The sequence below is a fragment of the Dendrobates tinctorius genome, unplaced genomic scaffold (genome assembly GCF_039654945.1).
Source record: "Dendrobates tinctorius isolate UK_male_01 unplaced genomic scaffold, ASM3965494v1 ptg000293l, whole genome shotgun sequence".
Taxonomy (NCBI): Eukaryota; Metazoa; Chordata; class Amphibia; order Anura; family Dendrobatidae; genus Dendrobates; species Dendrobates tinctorius.
In genome coordinates, this window is record NW_027361960.1 from 10,592,079 (window position 1) to 10,608,639 (window position 16,561).

Below are 16,561 nucleotides of genomic sequence, written 5' to 3' on the forward strand. Positions count from 1 at the left end.
TTGAAAGATCCTACGAAGACGGTGGCGCAAGTGGCATGAGAAGTCCCTGAAACGGTCCCGGATGAAGTTGAAACACTGTCTCTGTACCAAAATGACACCTTTCTAGACGTATATTCCCGGTCCTGGCACACGGTGCTGTCCGAGGGGAGGAAGATGTCACGACAGGTGCAGCACAGTGTTCCGGAGTGGAAGCCACAGCAGGCCTCCCAAATCAGAAGGGACCGCGAGGTCAGTTCTATGCAGCTGCTCAGTCTTTGTCAGGGGTGCTGTCCTATCAGGGCTCTCAGGTAAGGAAGTCTGCAGACTACTCGGCACTAACTGCGCACGAGAGGCTTGCAGGTCTGCTCTGTACAGCAGAGACGGAGTCAACCTTCCCCTGCGTGTAGCATGTCTTCCTGCTAGAGACCACGTTTTCATGCTCTCAGCTCCTTTTATCTCCACCCTGCCCCCTGCAGTCAGGTGCAAAGGTCTGCTCCAGTCAACAAGTCCTTCCCCCCACAACAAGGGTGACAGCCCCGATGGTTCCAGCCCAGACACACAAGAAGCTGCCCCTGACCGGTCCATCTCCCTACAAAAGTAGGGGATGAGGAAGACAGACTATAAATGATGATGACTGCTGGCCGTAACAACTGTAGCAGTGGGGTTACTTCAATGAAACAAGTGGGCCCTCTTTCATGCTGATGTGCATGATAAGCTGTATGGTGCAATGCTTGTGAGGAAAGGTGTCTTGTTAATAAGAAGCAAAGTAATAACTATTCTATAGCCACACTTTTAGGTACTCGTTATAAAAGCAAATTGTGGAAATTTTTTCCAACTTCCGAAGGGGAGTCCAAATTGGCTTGCTACCAGGATAAGTTATGTTACCATATTTGCAAAAGTTTCACAGAGTAAAAGCCTACATCCTACATGACTGAACAACAGACCCCTCCGCAATCCATGCAGACACAAGTTTCTCTCACTTGGGCCAGTATAGAGCTACAATATGAAGCTGTGACAGCAGCAGCAACAAGTATAGTATATTTGACGTGTTGGACCAGATGTTTTTTTCTGCCATTGCAACAACCTGGCACATTTCAGCAAACAAATATGAGCAATCTGAACTGCAAGATTTAGTCATACCTAAACTATGCCCTTTCTCAGGCAGATACCCTGAGCACCAATCCCATGGATTTCTAGGTCAACAAATTGGACTAGTGTAAACAACTGGCCCAGTTTGCCATGGGAGTACTGTCATGTCCAGCCTCTTGTGTCCTGTCAGAGAGGGTATTCAGTGCAGCCAGTGGATTTGTCACACTAAAGTAGATCTGGTTATCTGCCAAAGGTGTGGAAAATATAACATTTCTCAAAATTAATCATGCATGGATCAGTGCATACTTGCATGCTGATGCCAATTATTAAATCAGCTATACCATCTGTCTGTCTGCCTGACAACTATCAACATCATCCTGATTCCACCAGTGCCATTGGACCACAAGCTGCCTTTCATCTACTGCCAGCTCATCATTAGAGATGAGAGAACTTGTTCAGAAAATGTTTGCCAATCTCAAATTCGGTATGAAAGTTACACATTCAAAATTGTGATCGGACTCCAGAGCTTTTTTCCCTAAAATTCAGCAAAAGTAGACCAAAGTTTGGTAAATGGCCGAGTTCACAAAGGGCTCTTTCAGACGTCAATGTTTTTCGGTAGCAGCACAGGCAGCAAAATGGCCCACACGTGCACACTGATGAAACACTGATAACATCCCTGTGTTAACAGTGTTACACATACCGGCACCTGGGAATCAGTGATACTGCTTGTGATGTTCCTCAGGATCGGGTGCTGAATTGAAGACAGCTCACACCACAGTCCTTGGCTCGCACTGTGATCAGTGCTAGTAGGGGACTATTTTGAGAGTTTTCTTCAACTGTTAACAGCAAGAGCAGGCAATGGCTTTTGGGAGTGTTCTTGCGCTATAAATAAATATTAAAACAAAAATGACATTTCTCCATTACTAAGCTGTGGGTTTGATGTCACCGGACTATACAAAAGTGGCATCAACCCCACAAATATGACCCCACTTGCCACCGCTACAGGGTAAGTGGGAAGAGTCTGGCATAGCACCAGAATAGATGTGCCTTCTCTGGGCAGCTGTGGGCTGCTAATTTTAGGCTGGAGGGTCAATATCCATGGCTCCTTACCAGCCTGAGAATACCAGCCTCCAGCTGTCAGCTTTAGCTTGGCTAGTTGTCAAAAATGGGGGGGACCCATGCCATTTTTTTTATTACTTATTTAAATAATTTAAAAAAATATCGTGGGAACCCCTCTATTCTTGATAACCAGCCTTGCTAATACTGATAGTTGTGGGTTATCAAAAATACAGGGAAACCCAAATAATTTTTTTTTTATTATTTATTTATAGCACAATTGATGGCACTTTTCCTGGTATCTGCCTCTAATTTTATCTGTTTTGGCAGCTTTTTGGTCCCTTGAAGGTGTTGTCTATGCTTTTGGTTTTCCCACCTATTGAAGTCAATGGGGTTTGGGTATGTTCGGGGAACTGTTCAGCGAAGATTGGGACATTCGCTGATCTGAGCTGAACCTTAAAAGGTTCGCTCATCTGTTTCCAGTTGCGACATCCGTTTTGTTCATGTCATTTTTACTGTAGTACTGCTGCAGCCAGGGCTGCCATTACTGGTCCTATAGTCCTGGTACTAAGCTGCTCCTGATACAATCACCGTACAGTCACACCAACCACACACCTCTTGGCTGCCCATTGTATTTCATAGGGTTAGCCTGTATTGCTGCTTCCTGGGCTGTATTTGCTGTCCTTAAACTGCCAAGCATCTCCTTACCTGCCCAATTTTAACTTCCACGCTGTTACTGCTGCAGCCACTGCACAGCCATGCCAGTCACATGCATCCTTGCACCCACTGTGTTTTAAAGTGCTCAAGTGTACTACTGATGCTGGGAAATATACTCTCATGAATTGGGATTGCCAAGAAACAGCTCTGAATTTACGACTAATTTTTTAAAAGTCTTGGTGACAATGAATCATAACTCCTCCAGGTTCAAAACAGAGTAACTGTTTTGTCTCAAGAAAAAAGCGCATTTGCAGCATCAGCGTCTCTGCCTTCTGCCTCTATTCCCTAGCAGAGAGACTGACTTACCAACATGGCCTCGTCCCGCACTTTTTGCTCTGACTAATGATGCCCGAGGTGCGCTCAGATCCTCAGGAATGGTGCTTTGGACATGCGGTTATGTCCTCTTAAAGGGACAGCGTGCGCCATCCTAAAGTGTCCCCAGCCAATGGCAAGGAGATATTCATTATAGAAGGCACTTCCACCTGAAGGGAAGTGGCTGTGCAACAATGTAAGTTTGTCCCTTAACACTCTCTTGTTAGTTGTCAAGTCCCAGTGTTCGCATTCCCGCACACCTGCATGTCTGTCAGCCATATGGGAATACGAAATAAGTTATTTCAGTTCCTCAATACAAAAAGTGAATTATTATTATTATTATTTATTTATATAGCACCATTGATTCTATGGTGCTGTACATAAGGGGTTACATACAAATTACAGATATCACTTACAGTAAACAAACTTACAATGATAGATTGATACAGAGGGGAGAGGACCCTGCCCTTTCGGGCTTACATGTTACAGGATGGTGGGGAAGGAACAGTAGGTTGGGGGGTTGCAACAGTTCCGGTGTTGGTTGAGGTGATATCTCCAGTAGTGGTGAGGAGTAGAGATGAGCCACTTTGCTTTTTTTCGGGTCGAGTCGGGTTTCACGAAACCCGACTTTCGCAAAAGTCGGGTCGAACGAAATCGGCCAATTATTGTGAAAAGTCGAAGTCCGACTGAAACACGAAACCAAATGTAAGTCAATGGGGAAGAAAAGTCGGCAGTGAGTGGAGGACAGGAAACACACCTAGAGTGCCCATTTTAATGCCAAAAATATCAATTCTTATTCCTTAAGCTTGTCAACCTTAATTTACTTTTATAATAATAGTTAGGCATTGAAAACTCGGGGTTATTTGGCTAAAGTTGTGGGTGGGTAGTGCTGGCTCCAGATTTTCGTGGGCCCAGGGCCAAAGAGTGTCACTGGGCTCCTTTAACACATGACACAATTCATGATCCTTTGATACGGCAGAGAAATAGCGGTCCAGTACAATGAAAAATACTTCAATTCTTACATCACATGACTGATATCCATTTTAAATTCTCCAATAGGTCCAAAAACAGACAGTTTATTCCTCCATACAGTATTATGGCCATCGCATAGTGCGCCATACAGAGTAATGAGGCCCATATATTTCTCCATACAGAATCATTGGTCCCATATAATGTTCGATACAGTATATGATGAGCTCCACATAATGCTACAGTATATGTTGTTCACCATGGATGAAGCTCCAGTGTCTTATGGGCCCAAATAATGCTCCATATATAATGGGCCCCATTTCTAATGCTCCAGTGTATAATGGGCCCTGTAAATGCTGCTCCAGTGACTGATGTCCACCTTTGGAATGCTCCAGTGTATGGTGGGCCCCAGATATCATTCTCCATAGTATCGTGCTCCCCAAAAATTGCTCCCAACCTTTAAAACAATGAAATAAGTCTCCTCGCTAAGGAATCCCTGCACTCTGGACTCCTCATCATCCCCATCATCCATCTCTCTGCACTTGGACTGTTTAGGCAGAGGTCGTACAGACGTGATGTCATCTCGCTCTTTGACGAGAATGTCACTGTCAGGAAAAGTGGGGGGGTAGGGCTGGCTCCAGGTTTTCATGTGCCCTGGACGAAAGAGCGCCCCTTTAACACATACCACAACTCATCATGCTCCGATACGGCAGAGAAATAGCGGTATAGTACAATGAAAAATACTTCACTTTTTACATCTCATGACGAGGCCCATCTATTTCTCCATACAGAATCATTGGTCCCATATAATGTTTGAAACAGTATATGATGAGCTCCACATAATGCTACAGTATATGTTGGTCCCCATGGATGAAGCTCCACTGTCTTATGGGCCCAAATAATGCTCCAAACATAATGGGCCCCATTTCTAATGCTCTAGTGTATAATGGGCCCTGTAAATGCTGCTCCAGTGTCTGATGTCCACCTTTGGAATGTTCCAGTGTATGGTGGGCCCCATCTATCATTCTCCAGAGTATAGTGCTCCCCAAAAATTGCTGTCCCAACATTGAAAACAATCAAATAAGTCTCTTCGCTAGGGAATCCCTGTACTAGTCTGGACTCCTCGTCGTCCCCATCTTCCATCTCACTGCACAGTATTTCAACCTTGCAAGTGCTGTGATCCTGTCAAGCAGGGGGGGCCCACTCGTTTGCGACGGCACTGGCACAGGGCCCCTGATAGTACGGTGGTGTGTCTGATGGCGGGTGGGCCGAACCTGCACTTTCATCTGCAGCTTCCTCTTTGTCCCCGTGTAAGATGGAACTGTATATGGGAAGGGTAACCTGAATTTCATCAGGGTCAGATTCAGGCCGTGTAGTGTGCGAGGGGAATGTAGTGGTCTGGGTCAATGTACCAGCAGATTCATCGAGCAGTGGCTGGGCATCAGTGCACTTGTGTCGCCCCCAGGAGTATGGTCGCCACAGTGGCATTACCTTCCTCCTAGGGAGTGTGATGTCATGCTTGGGAGCAACGAAGGATCTCTCTAGCAGGTTAACTGATTGGGCGGCGTTATTCCCACGAGTCATGACCCTCCAAACAGCGTTCATGAAGGCAAAGTGTTTGTTTTACGTGGGCAGTATGGTTGCAAAGCTGAACCTTAAAGGAATGTCCAGAAGGGCACCACAAGGAGTGGAGCCTACGTTTAAATTTGACTCCACCTGGGAAACCTCAACCATGCCAGCTACAGAAAAGATGCACACATTGCAAGATTAATTCCGTTAACGAACGAGACTCCGTCATGCCCCGCGGTCCGAGTCCGGCTTACTAGAGGGACACGTGAGGCTCTGGCACATGAGATTGGCCAATAACTGGTGTGTCATGCCCTTACATGTCCGTGGCTGCATGTGCGCTACACTGAAAAGGCCAGCGTTTGTCGCTTACAGGTGCAGATAACCCGCTGAGCAACGTTAGTGATGGGGATCACTGATTACAATTATTACCCGCGAACGATGATTTCCCAGTAAGTGCAGGTCAACCGCAGTTCCGGAATTAGGCCTAACCGTCATTCCTGAAAAAATGAAAAACTTACGTGTGCAAACCACAGGTGCTGTAGCTTGCTTCTCACGCCCAGTATGGATTACACGTGATTGCACAAAGGTGAGAAAGGGTACCGTATCCCCGGATAACATGTATGGCTGGCGTACACATTCAAAATATATGTCAATACATCAGGAGGCAGGCTCAGACGGTGTTAGGCCCAGTATGGCTTGCACGTGATTGCACAAAGGTGAGAAAGGGTACCGTATCCCCGGATAACATGTATGGATAGCGTACACATTCAAAATAGATGTCTATACATCAGGAGGCAGGCTCAGACGGTGTTAGGCCCAGTATGGCTTGCACGTGATTGCACAAAGGTGAGAAAGGGTACCGTATCCCTGGATAACATGTATGGATAGCGTACACATTCAAAATATATGTCTATACATCAGGAGCCAGGCTTAGACGGTGTCAGGCACAGTATGGATTTGACGGCCCAGACTACACAGCGGAGGAGCAGGGAGAGGTAAAGATTGCAAATGCTGGGGCCCTGCCCAAGCAAGGGGGGCCCACTCATGGGCGTCGGTACTGGCACTGGGCCCCTCATAGTACGGCGGTGTGTCTGACGGCGGGTGTGCACCACCACCGTCAGAGACACTTTATTGCACTATGAGGGACCCTGTGCCAGTGCCCGCGCCCAAGAGTCGGCCTACCCACCTGTCCAGGGCAACGGCACTCGCACGGTGTCGTGCGCTAGGTGGTGACCCCGGCCATGGGGGGGGAGGCAGCACAGTTAGGGAGTTTTAGAAAGTGGCATATGTTGATGTTGGACATTCAGCTGATGCAAAAGGCGAAATAGGTCAAGTCCCAGGAAGAGGTGGACCAAAGCAAGCCATTTTTCTGTCACCCTATGTGTCATCAGGGGAAGGTGGGACAAAATCCTTGGAAACCCATGCATGGTTCATTTTAATGAAGGTTAGATCATCCACATTTTGGGTTGACAGACGGGTCCTTTTTTCTGTCAGGATTGATCCAGCTGCACTGAAGACTCTTTCCGATAGCACACTTGCAGCTGGGCAAGCGAGCTCCTGTAAGGCATATTGTGCCAATTCAGGCCAGGTGTCCAGTTTAGCGGCCCAATAGTCAAAGGGGAATGACCTGTGTGGGAGAACATCGATATGGGAGGAAAAGTAGTTTGTAACCATAGTTGACAACTGCTTGTCTCCTGTCACTTTCCATCGATGCAGTATTACCAGTTGTGTGAGCGGTACTTGAAAAATCAGTCCACAACATTGTCATGAAACCCCTGTCTCCAACGCCACTTCTGCTGTGTGCACCATGAACACCTCTGCCAAGCTGCCCCCGGCCCGTATGGCTCGTGTGAGAACCATCACCGCTGCTGTGTGCTGGGAATGCCTCAAGCAACCGATTTACCAGAGTTGCTTGTTTATTAGCCAATATTAGGTCAAGGTTCTCCTGTGGCATGATGTTTTGTAATTTGCCTTTATAGCGTGGATCCAGGATGCTGGCCAACCAGTAGTCGTCATCGTTCATCATTTTGGCAATGCGGGGGTCCCTTTTTAGGATCTGCAAGGCATAATCTGACATGTGGGCCAATGTTCCCGGTGTCAATGATGCACTGCGAGTGCTGGTTGGAGGAGCACTTTCTGGCAAATCCACATCCCTCCAGTCACGCACAAACCCTGTACCAGACCTTGCCACGCCAACATTTTCACTTGCCCCACGAGATGCATCCTCCTCCCCTAAGTAATCATCCCCATCATCATCCTCCTCCTCCTCTTCTTCCTCCACCTCGTCCAGGAGAGGTCCCTGAGCAGACAATGACTGAATGTCATCAAGGATTCCCTCCATCTCTTCCTCCTCATCAACATTGGCTGCAGACGCCTTGCTCCTTAAGGTTCGTCAAAGTTTGCATGAGCAGACGCATAAGTGGGATGCTCATGCTTAGGATGGCGTCGTCTGCGCTTACCAGCCGTGTGCATTCCTCAAAACACTGAAGGACTTTACAGAGGTCTTTCAGCTTCGACCACTGCACACCTGTCAACTCCATGTCTGCTCTCAAAGTGCCTGGCCGTGTATCCTCCCACAAATGCATTATGGCCTGCCTCTGCTCGCACAGCCGCTCCACCATGTGCAGGGTGGAGTTCCACCTTGTTGCAATGTCGATAATGAGGCGGTGGTTGGGAAGGTGGAGCAATTGCTGCAGCTTCTGCATACGAACGGAGTGTACAGGCGACCGGCGGATGTGCGCGCACAGTCTTCGCATCTTCTGGAGCAGGGCTGTTAACTCCGGATAATTTTTGAGGAAGCACTGCACCACCAGGTTCAAGGTGTGAGCCAAGCAAGGTATGTGGCTGAGTTTTGAAAGGGCTATGGCTGCCACAAAATTACGGCCGTTATCACTAACTACCTTGCCTGCCTCAAGATGTACACTGCCCAGCCATGACTCAGTTTGTCGCTTCAAGTACTCGGCCAGCACCTCGGCGGTGTGTCTGTCGCCCAAACTTCAAGACATTCAGGCAGAAGACATTTAGCACGGTGCGCAACGGAACCTTCCCATGTTTGGGTTGCGCACAATGCACGAATGTTAGTAAAGGGCGATTCATTCACCCATCCGAGGTCCGGCAAACGGTACAAGATCAATGGCTATTTTACCTGCAACTCAAATTTTGTCGTCTATTTAATCAAATGCCCATGCGGCCTAGGATACGTTGGGGAAACCACCCAGCATGTGAAAGACCGCATTTCCAAACATAAATCAACCATCCGGTGTGAGAACACACTTTTACCAATTCCTGCCCATTTTGTGGAAAATAGACACTCTGTAAGCCAACTGAAATTTCAGGTTATCGAACAAATCCCTGTACCCAGACGAGGGGGTAATAGAATCCAAACGCTCAAAGAGCGTGAAGCGTATTGGATATATCACCTAAATACCCTCCATCCACACGGTCTCAATAGAGAATCTGAAATGTATTATTAATCCCTTCTAAATTCCACTTCATAGTGAATTAGTTTTGTTTTTCATCAGGAGTTTAAAATCACTACCAAATAAGTTCTTTTCCTACACAACGTTTTTTGGTTTATAGGAGATATTTCTGACATAAGTGTGTTAATATGAACGCCATTTTACTCTTTGTATGTAAACCTTGCTCTAATTACCTTTCTTTGTTTTTAGGCAGGAAAAGGAAGTTTCTCTGAAACCTGATAGGCACAACCAGCACTGAAATTATCACCGTGCATGAATTCCGCACAGTCCCACCGTTAAAATGGCCGCCTGTATGCATGTGACATTTCCTCACAACCCTCCCTTTTTTACTTCACTTCCTGGATGGCTCGCACCTGCTCAGTACATTCATTCTGACATTTTTGACCTCACCAAGATGGCGACTGCCAACATCACTTCCTGTCAAGTCAAAACATGTTCATTCTCTATCCCTGCCTTGCACATGCTCAGTACATTCATTCTGACATTTTTTGACCTCACCAAGATGGTGACTGCCACCATCACTTCCTGTCAAGTCAAAACATGCTCATTCTCTATCCCCGCCCTGCACATGCTCAGTACATTCATTCAGACATTTTTGACCTCACTAAGATGGCGATGGCCCTTCCCCCCATTCCCGCCCCTTCCCCACCCAATCAGGAAGTGCTTGACAGTATTTAACATCACTGCACTAAGCCACATGCACTTCCAGCCTCCTCCACACCTGACTAGATTTAGGACACAAGGTAATGGTGCCCTACAGTCTTCATAGACTGGGTTTGCTTTCTCCATCTCAGCTTATTGACCTGCTTTTTTGTCCTTAGGACGGGAGTCACGTGCTGACCCTACACATCGTTATGTGACCCCTAAAACTTTCTTTTATATCTTTTCTTTCTATATACCTTGCTATTCCTTAACCTATACCCTTTCTCAGTGGTTACTATAGGTACCGTTCCAGCAGCTGGATTACAAAGGCAAACCTATACCACTTATACACACACCTCAAAACCAAGGATCTAGGTATTTATACCTTATGCCTTAACATTTCCAAGAGCACCCCTTACACACTGCCTCCTTAGATGACCTCACCTTTATTCCCACTCCACTTCACTGTCCCCTAATGCCCTTTCTCAACACTACCTACACATTCATGCTTTTCAACTCCTTACACCTTCACTCTGTTCAACCTCTCACATGTTCACCGTATCACACCACAATACATACTCACTGGCCTCACATCATTATAGATCCATACACACCTTCACAAAGGATGTTTGACACTGTCCCCACCTTATGTATCACCTATCACTAGATTTTTGGTTTTATAATACTTTATAAAGTTTATTTATTGATTTTTGTTCTTTTATTGTATATATTGTAGTCATATCCCTGATGAAAGCTCGAGATGTAGAGCTGAAACGTTGGATTGTAACACCACCCTTTTTTGGATTGTAACACCACCCTTTTTTTTTTTTTTCACAATCAATAAAATCACAACAATTAAAGACTGTCGTTGAGAAGACTTTACTTTCATGTTATTAGTGTGCCGGGGTTACTCCTATACTTTAGTCTTGTTTTTTCCCAGAGCACCTAAGTTGGGGTTTGAGCCTGTCATATCTACTTTATATTTGATCTATTTTAGACAGTTGTCTCCCCCTCTAAACCATATTTTCTCAATTTTTCATGGCCTCCTTCGGTGTCTTCTCCTTCAACGAAGAAGAAAGATCTAGTATTCTTTCTACGGTCAGAGAAACTGACAATTTCCTGAATATCCCTACCTGTGAGGTGAAATCGAGGGATTATGAAAAGGAATTGAAGAAACTTTCATCTTTTGAATTGCATGCATATACTTTAGCTCAATACACGAAGGCACAGCGGATTCCGAGGGGACTCAGGGTCTCGTTACGACCAACCCTCTTCAGTGACAATGAGGAATATTGTCAACTTTTTGAAAATATTCTAAATAAGTGCTCTATAGATTTAATGGTGTTGACCATCAAATTTCTCCAGGAGAATATACAGATGGTGAAAGATCAGGTTGCTGCTATCGAAAATCAGTTGACTAACACCCTTTCTCCAACAGATCTCGCTAGCCTTAAGGCAAGAGCCAACAAAACTCTACAAGACTACACCAATGAACTGAAAACACGAAAAAAGAACAAGTTTCTGAGAGACCAGGACGACTATCTCAAAAACCAGGTCTATAGATGGCGGTATACCACACTTCCAGATGGTCCCCCCTACAGAAACCGATATGGCTCATCAGGTTCTTCAGGTTCGGATGGTGGTCAAGTTGGACGAGGCGGCAGAGGAGGACGCGGTGGGAAACCGCCCAAGTCTTTTTTCGACCCGCGCAAGAAACCCCCGGCACCTCCAAACACAGTTTCAGACGAGGAGGAAGAAGAAAAAACAGACGAGGACCCCCAGAGGGATACACGTCCCAATACTCGATCTCAGGTTAGAACAATCTTGTCTTCAACATCTCTACCTATTGTCTCTCACCTGCCGAGATCCGAGTTCTCCAGAGGGGCCTCTCATTCTGTCCCACTCCCTCCTTTGATCCGTTCCTCGTACACCAAGAGTTAAATCGTTTTTACCGCTCTTTGAGACTTAAGGTACATTTTGACAAAGATGGCGGAGACATAAACACCAACCAGGTACCTTTCTCCTCGGGAACCAGCACCCAAGAGACGTTTATTCTCAAAGATCTCGGACTCAAGATCCCGAGCACGTTTCAACCACCTCGCCTCTATCATCCTGTTGAGACGTATATTTCACTTGTTAATGCTTCTGTGGATAAGTATATAGATGAAATCAAACATGGTAAATACCACCTTAAGCATAACCTTAATAGAGAAGAATCATTAGCACTGAAAAGTCTTAAACACAACAAGGACATTGTCATAAAGCCTGCTGATAAAGGTGGCTCCATTGTAGTACTGGATAAGAAATACTATCTGTCTGAAATCCAGAGACAACTCTCTGACGTCACGACAGGACCCATCCCCACGAATCCTATCTACTCCATAGAGAGAAAGATAGACAATTTGATCAACTTCCACTTAAATTTGGGTACAATTGATTCTAAACTGGCAGAGTATTTGCACAAACAAAGTCCCATAACTCCAGTCATTTATATACTCCCCAAAATACATAAAAATTTGGAAAAGCCCCCCGGTAGACCCATAGTGGCATCTACCGACTCTATCCTCTCACCCCTGTCAATAACCTTGGAAAAGATCCTCACTCCACTAGTACCAAAAATTCCATCTTATCTTAAAGACACCTGTGATTTTCTGAACCATGTTAGAACCCTCCATGACATTCCTTCCTTTTGTTTATTAGCCAGCCTAGATGTCAACAGCCTATATACTAGTATAGATCACGATCTTGGCATCGAGGCTGTCAGATGGTTCCTAGATTTACAATCCTCTCTTAGCGAACCCCAGAAATTGTTCTGTACCGATACACTCAAATTGGTCCTCAACAACAACTATTTCCTCTTTGAGGACCAATTCTACCTTCAGGCACGGGGTACCGCGATGGGGGCGAATGTAGCACCCCCGTACGCTAACATCTTCATGTGTAAATTTGAGGCTGACTTTGTCTACACACATCATCTATATAGAAAACATGCTCTTACCTGGCTCAGATACATAGGCGACATCTTTTGTGTGTGGACAGGTGACACCAATAGCCTCACAGATTTTGTACATGACCTCAACCAGAGTATACCGAACCTAACCTTTACCTCACATTCCAACACACAGTCTGTCAGTTTCCTTGACACCATGATCTCTAAAACTGACTCTGGCACCCTTACAAGTGACCTTTACGTCAAACCTACAGACCGTAATAGTCTACTACACTGGTCCAGTTGTCACCCAAGACACGTGAAGATAGCTCTACCTAAATCCCAACATGACAGAATTGACCGCATAGTCTCAACACCAGATATCAGGCAAATGAGACATGACGAGATGACTGAAAAGTTTCAAACAAGAGGATACCCCAAAATTAACGCTGAACAACAAACCAGAATTACCCAATGTGACTGTGATGTAGAGAATAGGGTTAAGTTCATCAACACCTATCACCCGTTCTCTCCTCTGATCAAAAAAGCAGTCCTTGAACACTGGCCCCTACTAGAAAAGGCTTACCCGGGGATTGAAAATTTCCAAAATCCTCCTCATCTGCCATAAGCGGGCTCAGAACCTAAAAAACACTTTGGTTAGAGCCGACGTGGGCTCCCACTTCAAGACATTCAGGCAGAAGACATTTAGCACGGTGCGCAACGGAACCTTCCCTTGTTTGGGTTGCGCACAATGCACGAATGTTAGTAAAGGCGATTCATTCACCCATCCGAGGTCCGGCAAACGGTACAAGATCAATGGCTATTTTACCTGCAACTCAAATTTTGTCGTCTATTTAATCAAATGCCCATGCGGCCTAGGATACGTTGGGGAAACCACCCAGCATGTGAAAGACCGCATTTCCAAACATAAATCAACCATCCGGTGTGAGAACACACTTTTACCAATTCCTGCCCATTTTGTGGAAAATAGACACTCTGTAAGCCAACTGAAATTTCAGGTTATCGAACAAATCCCTGTACCCAGACGAGGGGGTAATAGAATCCAAACGCTCAAAGAGCGTGAAGCGTATTGGATATATCACCTAAATACCCTCCATCCACACGGTCTCAATAGAGAATCTGAAATGTATTATTAATCCCTTCTAAATTCCACTTCATAGTGAATTAGTTTTGTTTTTCATCAGGAGTTTAAAATCACTACCAAATAAGTTCTTTTCCTACACAACGTTTTTTGGTTTATAGGAGATATTTCTGACATAAGTGTGTTAATATGAACGCCATTTTACTCTTTGTATGTAAACCTTGCTCTAATTACCTTTCTTTGTTTTTAGGCAGGAAAAGGAAGTTTCTCTGAAACCTGATAGGCACAACCAGCACTGAAATTATCACCGTGCATGAATTCCGCACAGTCCCACCGTTAAAATGGCCGCCTGTATGCATGTGACATTTCCTCACAACCCTCCCTTTTTTACTTCACTTCCTGGATGGCTCGCACCTGCTCAGTACATTCATTCTGACATTTTTGACCTCACCAAGATGGCGACTGCCAACATCACTTCCTGTCAAGTCAAAACATGTTCATTCTCTATCCCTGCCTTGCACATGCTCAGTACATTCATTCTGACATTTTTTGACCTCACCAAGATGGTGACTGCCACCATCACTTCCTGTCAAGTCAAAACATGCTCATTCTCTATCCCCGCCCTGCACATGCTCAGTACATTCATTCAGACATTTTTGACCTCACTAAGATGGCGATGGCCCTTCCCCCCATTCCCGCCCCTTCCCCACCCAATCAGGAAGTGCTTGACAGTATTTAACATCACTGCACTAAGCCACATGCACTTCCAGCCTCCTCCACACCTGACTAGATTTAGGACACAAGGTAATGGTGCCCTACAGTCTTCATAGACTGGGTTTGCTTTCTCCATCTCAGCTTATTGACCTGCTTTTTTGTCCTTAGGACGGGAGTCACGTGCTGACCCTACACATCGTTATGTGACCCCTAAAACTTTCTTTTATATCTTTTCTTTCTATATACCTTGCTATTCCTTAACCTATACCCTTTCTCAGTGGTTACTATAGGTACCGTTCCAGCAGCTGGATTACAAAGGCAAACCTATACCACTTATACACACACCTCAAAACCAAGGATCTAGGTATTTATACCTTATGCCTTAACATTTCCAAGAGCACCCCTTACACACTGCCTCCTTAGATGACCTCACCTTTATTCCCACTCCACTTCACTGTCCCCTAATGCCCTTTCTCAACACTACCTACACATTCATGCTTTTCAACTCCTTACACCTTCACTCTGTTCAACCTCTCACATGTTCACCGTATCACACCACAATACATACTCACTGGCCTCACATCATTATAGATCCATACACACCTTCACAAAGGATGTTTGACACTGTCCCCACCTTATGTATCACCTATCACTAGATTTTTGGTTTTATAATACTTTATAAAGTTTATTTATTGGTTTTTGTTCTTTTATTGTATATATTGTAGTCATATCCCTGATGAAAGCTCGAGATGTAGAGCTGAAACGTTGGATTGTAACACCACCCTTTTTTGGATTGTAACACCACCCTTTTTTGGATTGTAACACCACCCTTTTTTTTTCACAATCAATAAAATCACAACAATTAAAGACTGTCGTTGAGAAGACTTTACTTTCATGTTATTAGTGTGCCGGGGTTACTCCTATACTTTAGTCTTGTTTTTTCCCAGAGCACCTAAGTTGGGGTTTGAGCCTGTCATATCTACTTTATATATTGTCGCCCAAACACATCATCTGCAACACAGCCTGCTGACGCTTTCCACTAGCTGCTCGATAGGGGGACACCTCGTGTGCAACAGTGGCAGCTGCAGATGGAGTGCTCGTACGACTGCGCTCTGTGGACGAGCTTTCGCTTCTGGATGAGGAGGAGGAGGGTCGAACGCCAACAGCCAACTGTTTCCTATACCGTGGGCTAGGCAGCACTGTCCCACCACCGCTGTCCCCTGTGGACCCTGCATCCACCACATTAACCCAGTGCGCAGTGATGGACACGTAACGGCCCTGGCCATGCCGACTGGACCATGCATCAGTTGTGAGGTGCACCTTTCCACTCACTGACTGCTTGAGTGCATGAACAATGCGGTCTTTTACATGATGGTGGAGGGCTGGGATGGCTTTGCGAGAGAAGAAGTGGCGACTGGGTAGGTCATAGCGTGGTACTGCATAGGCCATGAGTTCGTGGAAAGCTGCGCTTTCCACCAACCGATAGGGCATCATCTCAAACGAGATTAGTTTGGCAATGTGGACGTTCAAACCCAGTGTACGCGGATGAGAGACTGAGTACTTTCTTGACCTACTCATAGTGTCTGGGAGGGTGAGCTGGACTTGAGAGCTGCATATGGTGGAGGTAGCGGTGGACAGGGCGGACTGAGAGAGGGTTGATGATGGTGATGGAGTTGGTGTTCTTTCTGATGGTCTAGATTCAGTATTTCGTTGATATAACAGTGGGAATCCCTGACTGCTGTGGCCTTGCAACGACACCTCAACATTTGCTGCTGTGCTAACCGGTGGGCTTACAGTGGGGGAAACAATGTAGCGTTGCTGACTACCTTCTTTGTGATCAGTTGCACATGTGGCACTTGAGGTTTGGTATTGTGTCCACGCTTGCAAGTGCATGGTGGTTAAATGTCTAAGCATGCAACTGGTATTCAAATTTTTCAGATTTTTCCCTCAGCTAAAGGTCTTTGCGCACTTCTTACAGATAACCTTGGCCTGATCATGAGGATT

General features: G+C 45.6%; 1 protein-coding gene across 2 annotated transcripts; it reads left to right on the plus strand.

Annotated features, from left to right (window-relative positions):
* Positions 1–8,786: 8,786 nt before the first annotated feature.
* LOC141072896 (uncharacterized) lies at positions 8,787–15,431 on the plus strand. 2 transcript variants are annotated; one of them, XR_012226895.1, is made up of 5 exons: positions 8,787–9,913; positions 9,992–10,187; positions 11,251–11,624; positions 14,094–14,647; positions 14,726–15,241. XR_012226895.1 is itself a non-coding variant. In XM_073560119.1 (5 exons), the coding sequence occupies exons 1-3, from the start codon at positions 9,451–9,453 to the stop codon at positions 14,121–14,123; spliced, it is 867 nt and encodes a 288-aa protein (XP_073416220.1). In that variant the 5' UTR covers positions 8,787–9,450; the 3' UTR covers positions 14,124–14,647; positions 14,726–14,921; positions 15,283–15,431. The 2 variants fall into 2 exon arrangements, 1 of the variants encoding a protein (XP_073416220.1); XM_073560119.1 differs by lacking the exon at positions 9,992–10,187 and adding an exon at positions 15,283–15,431 and having other exon boundaries at positions 14,726–14,921.
* The last annotated feature ends 1,130 nt before the right edge of the window (positions 15,432–16,561 follow it).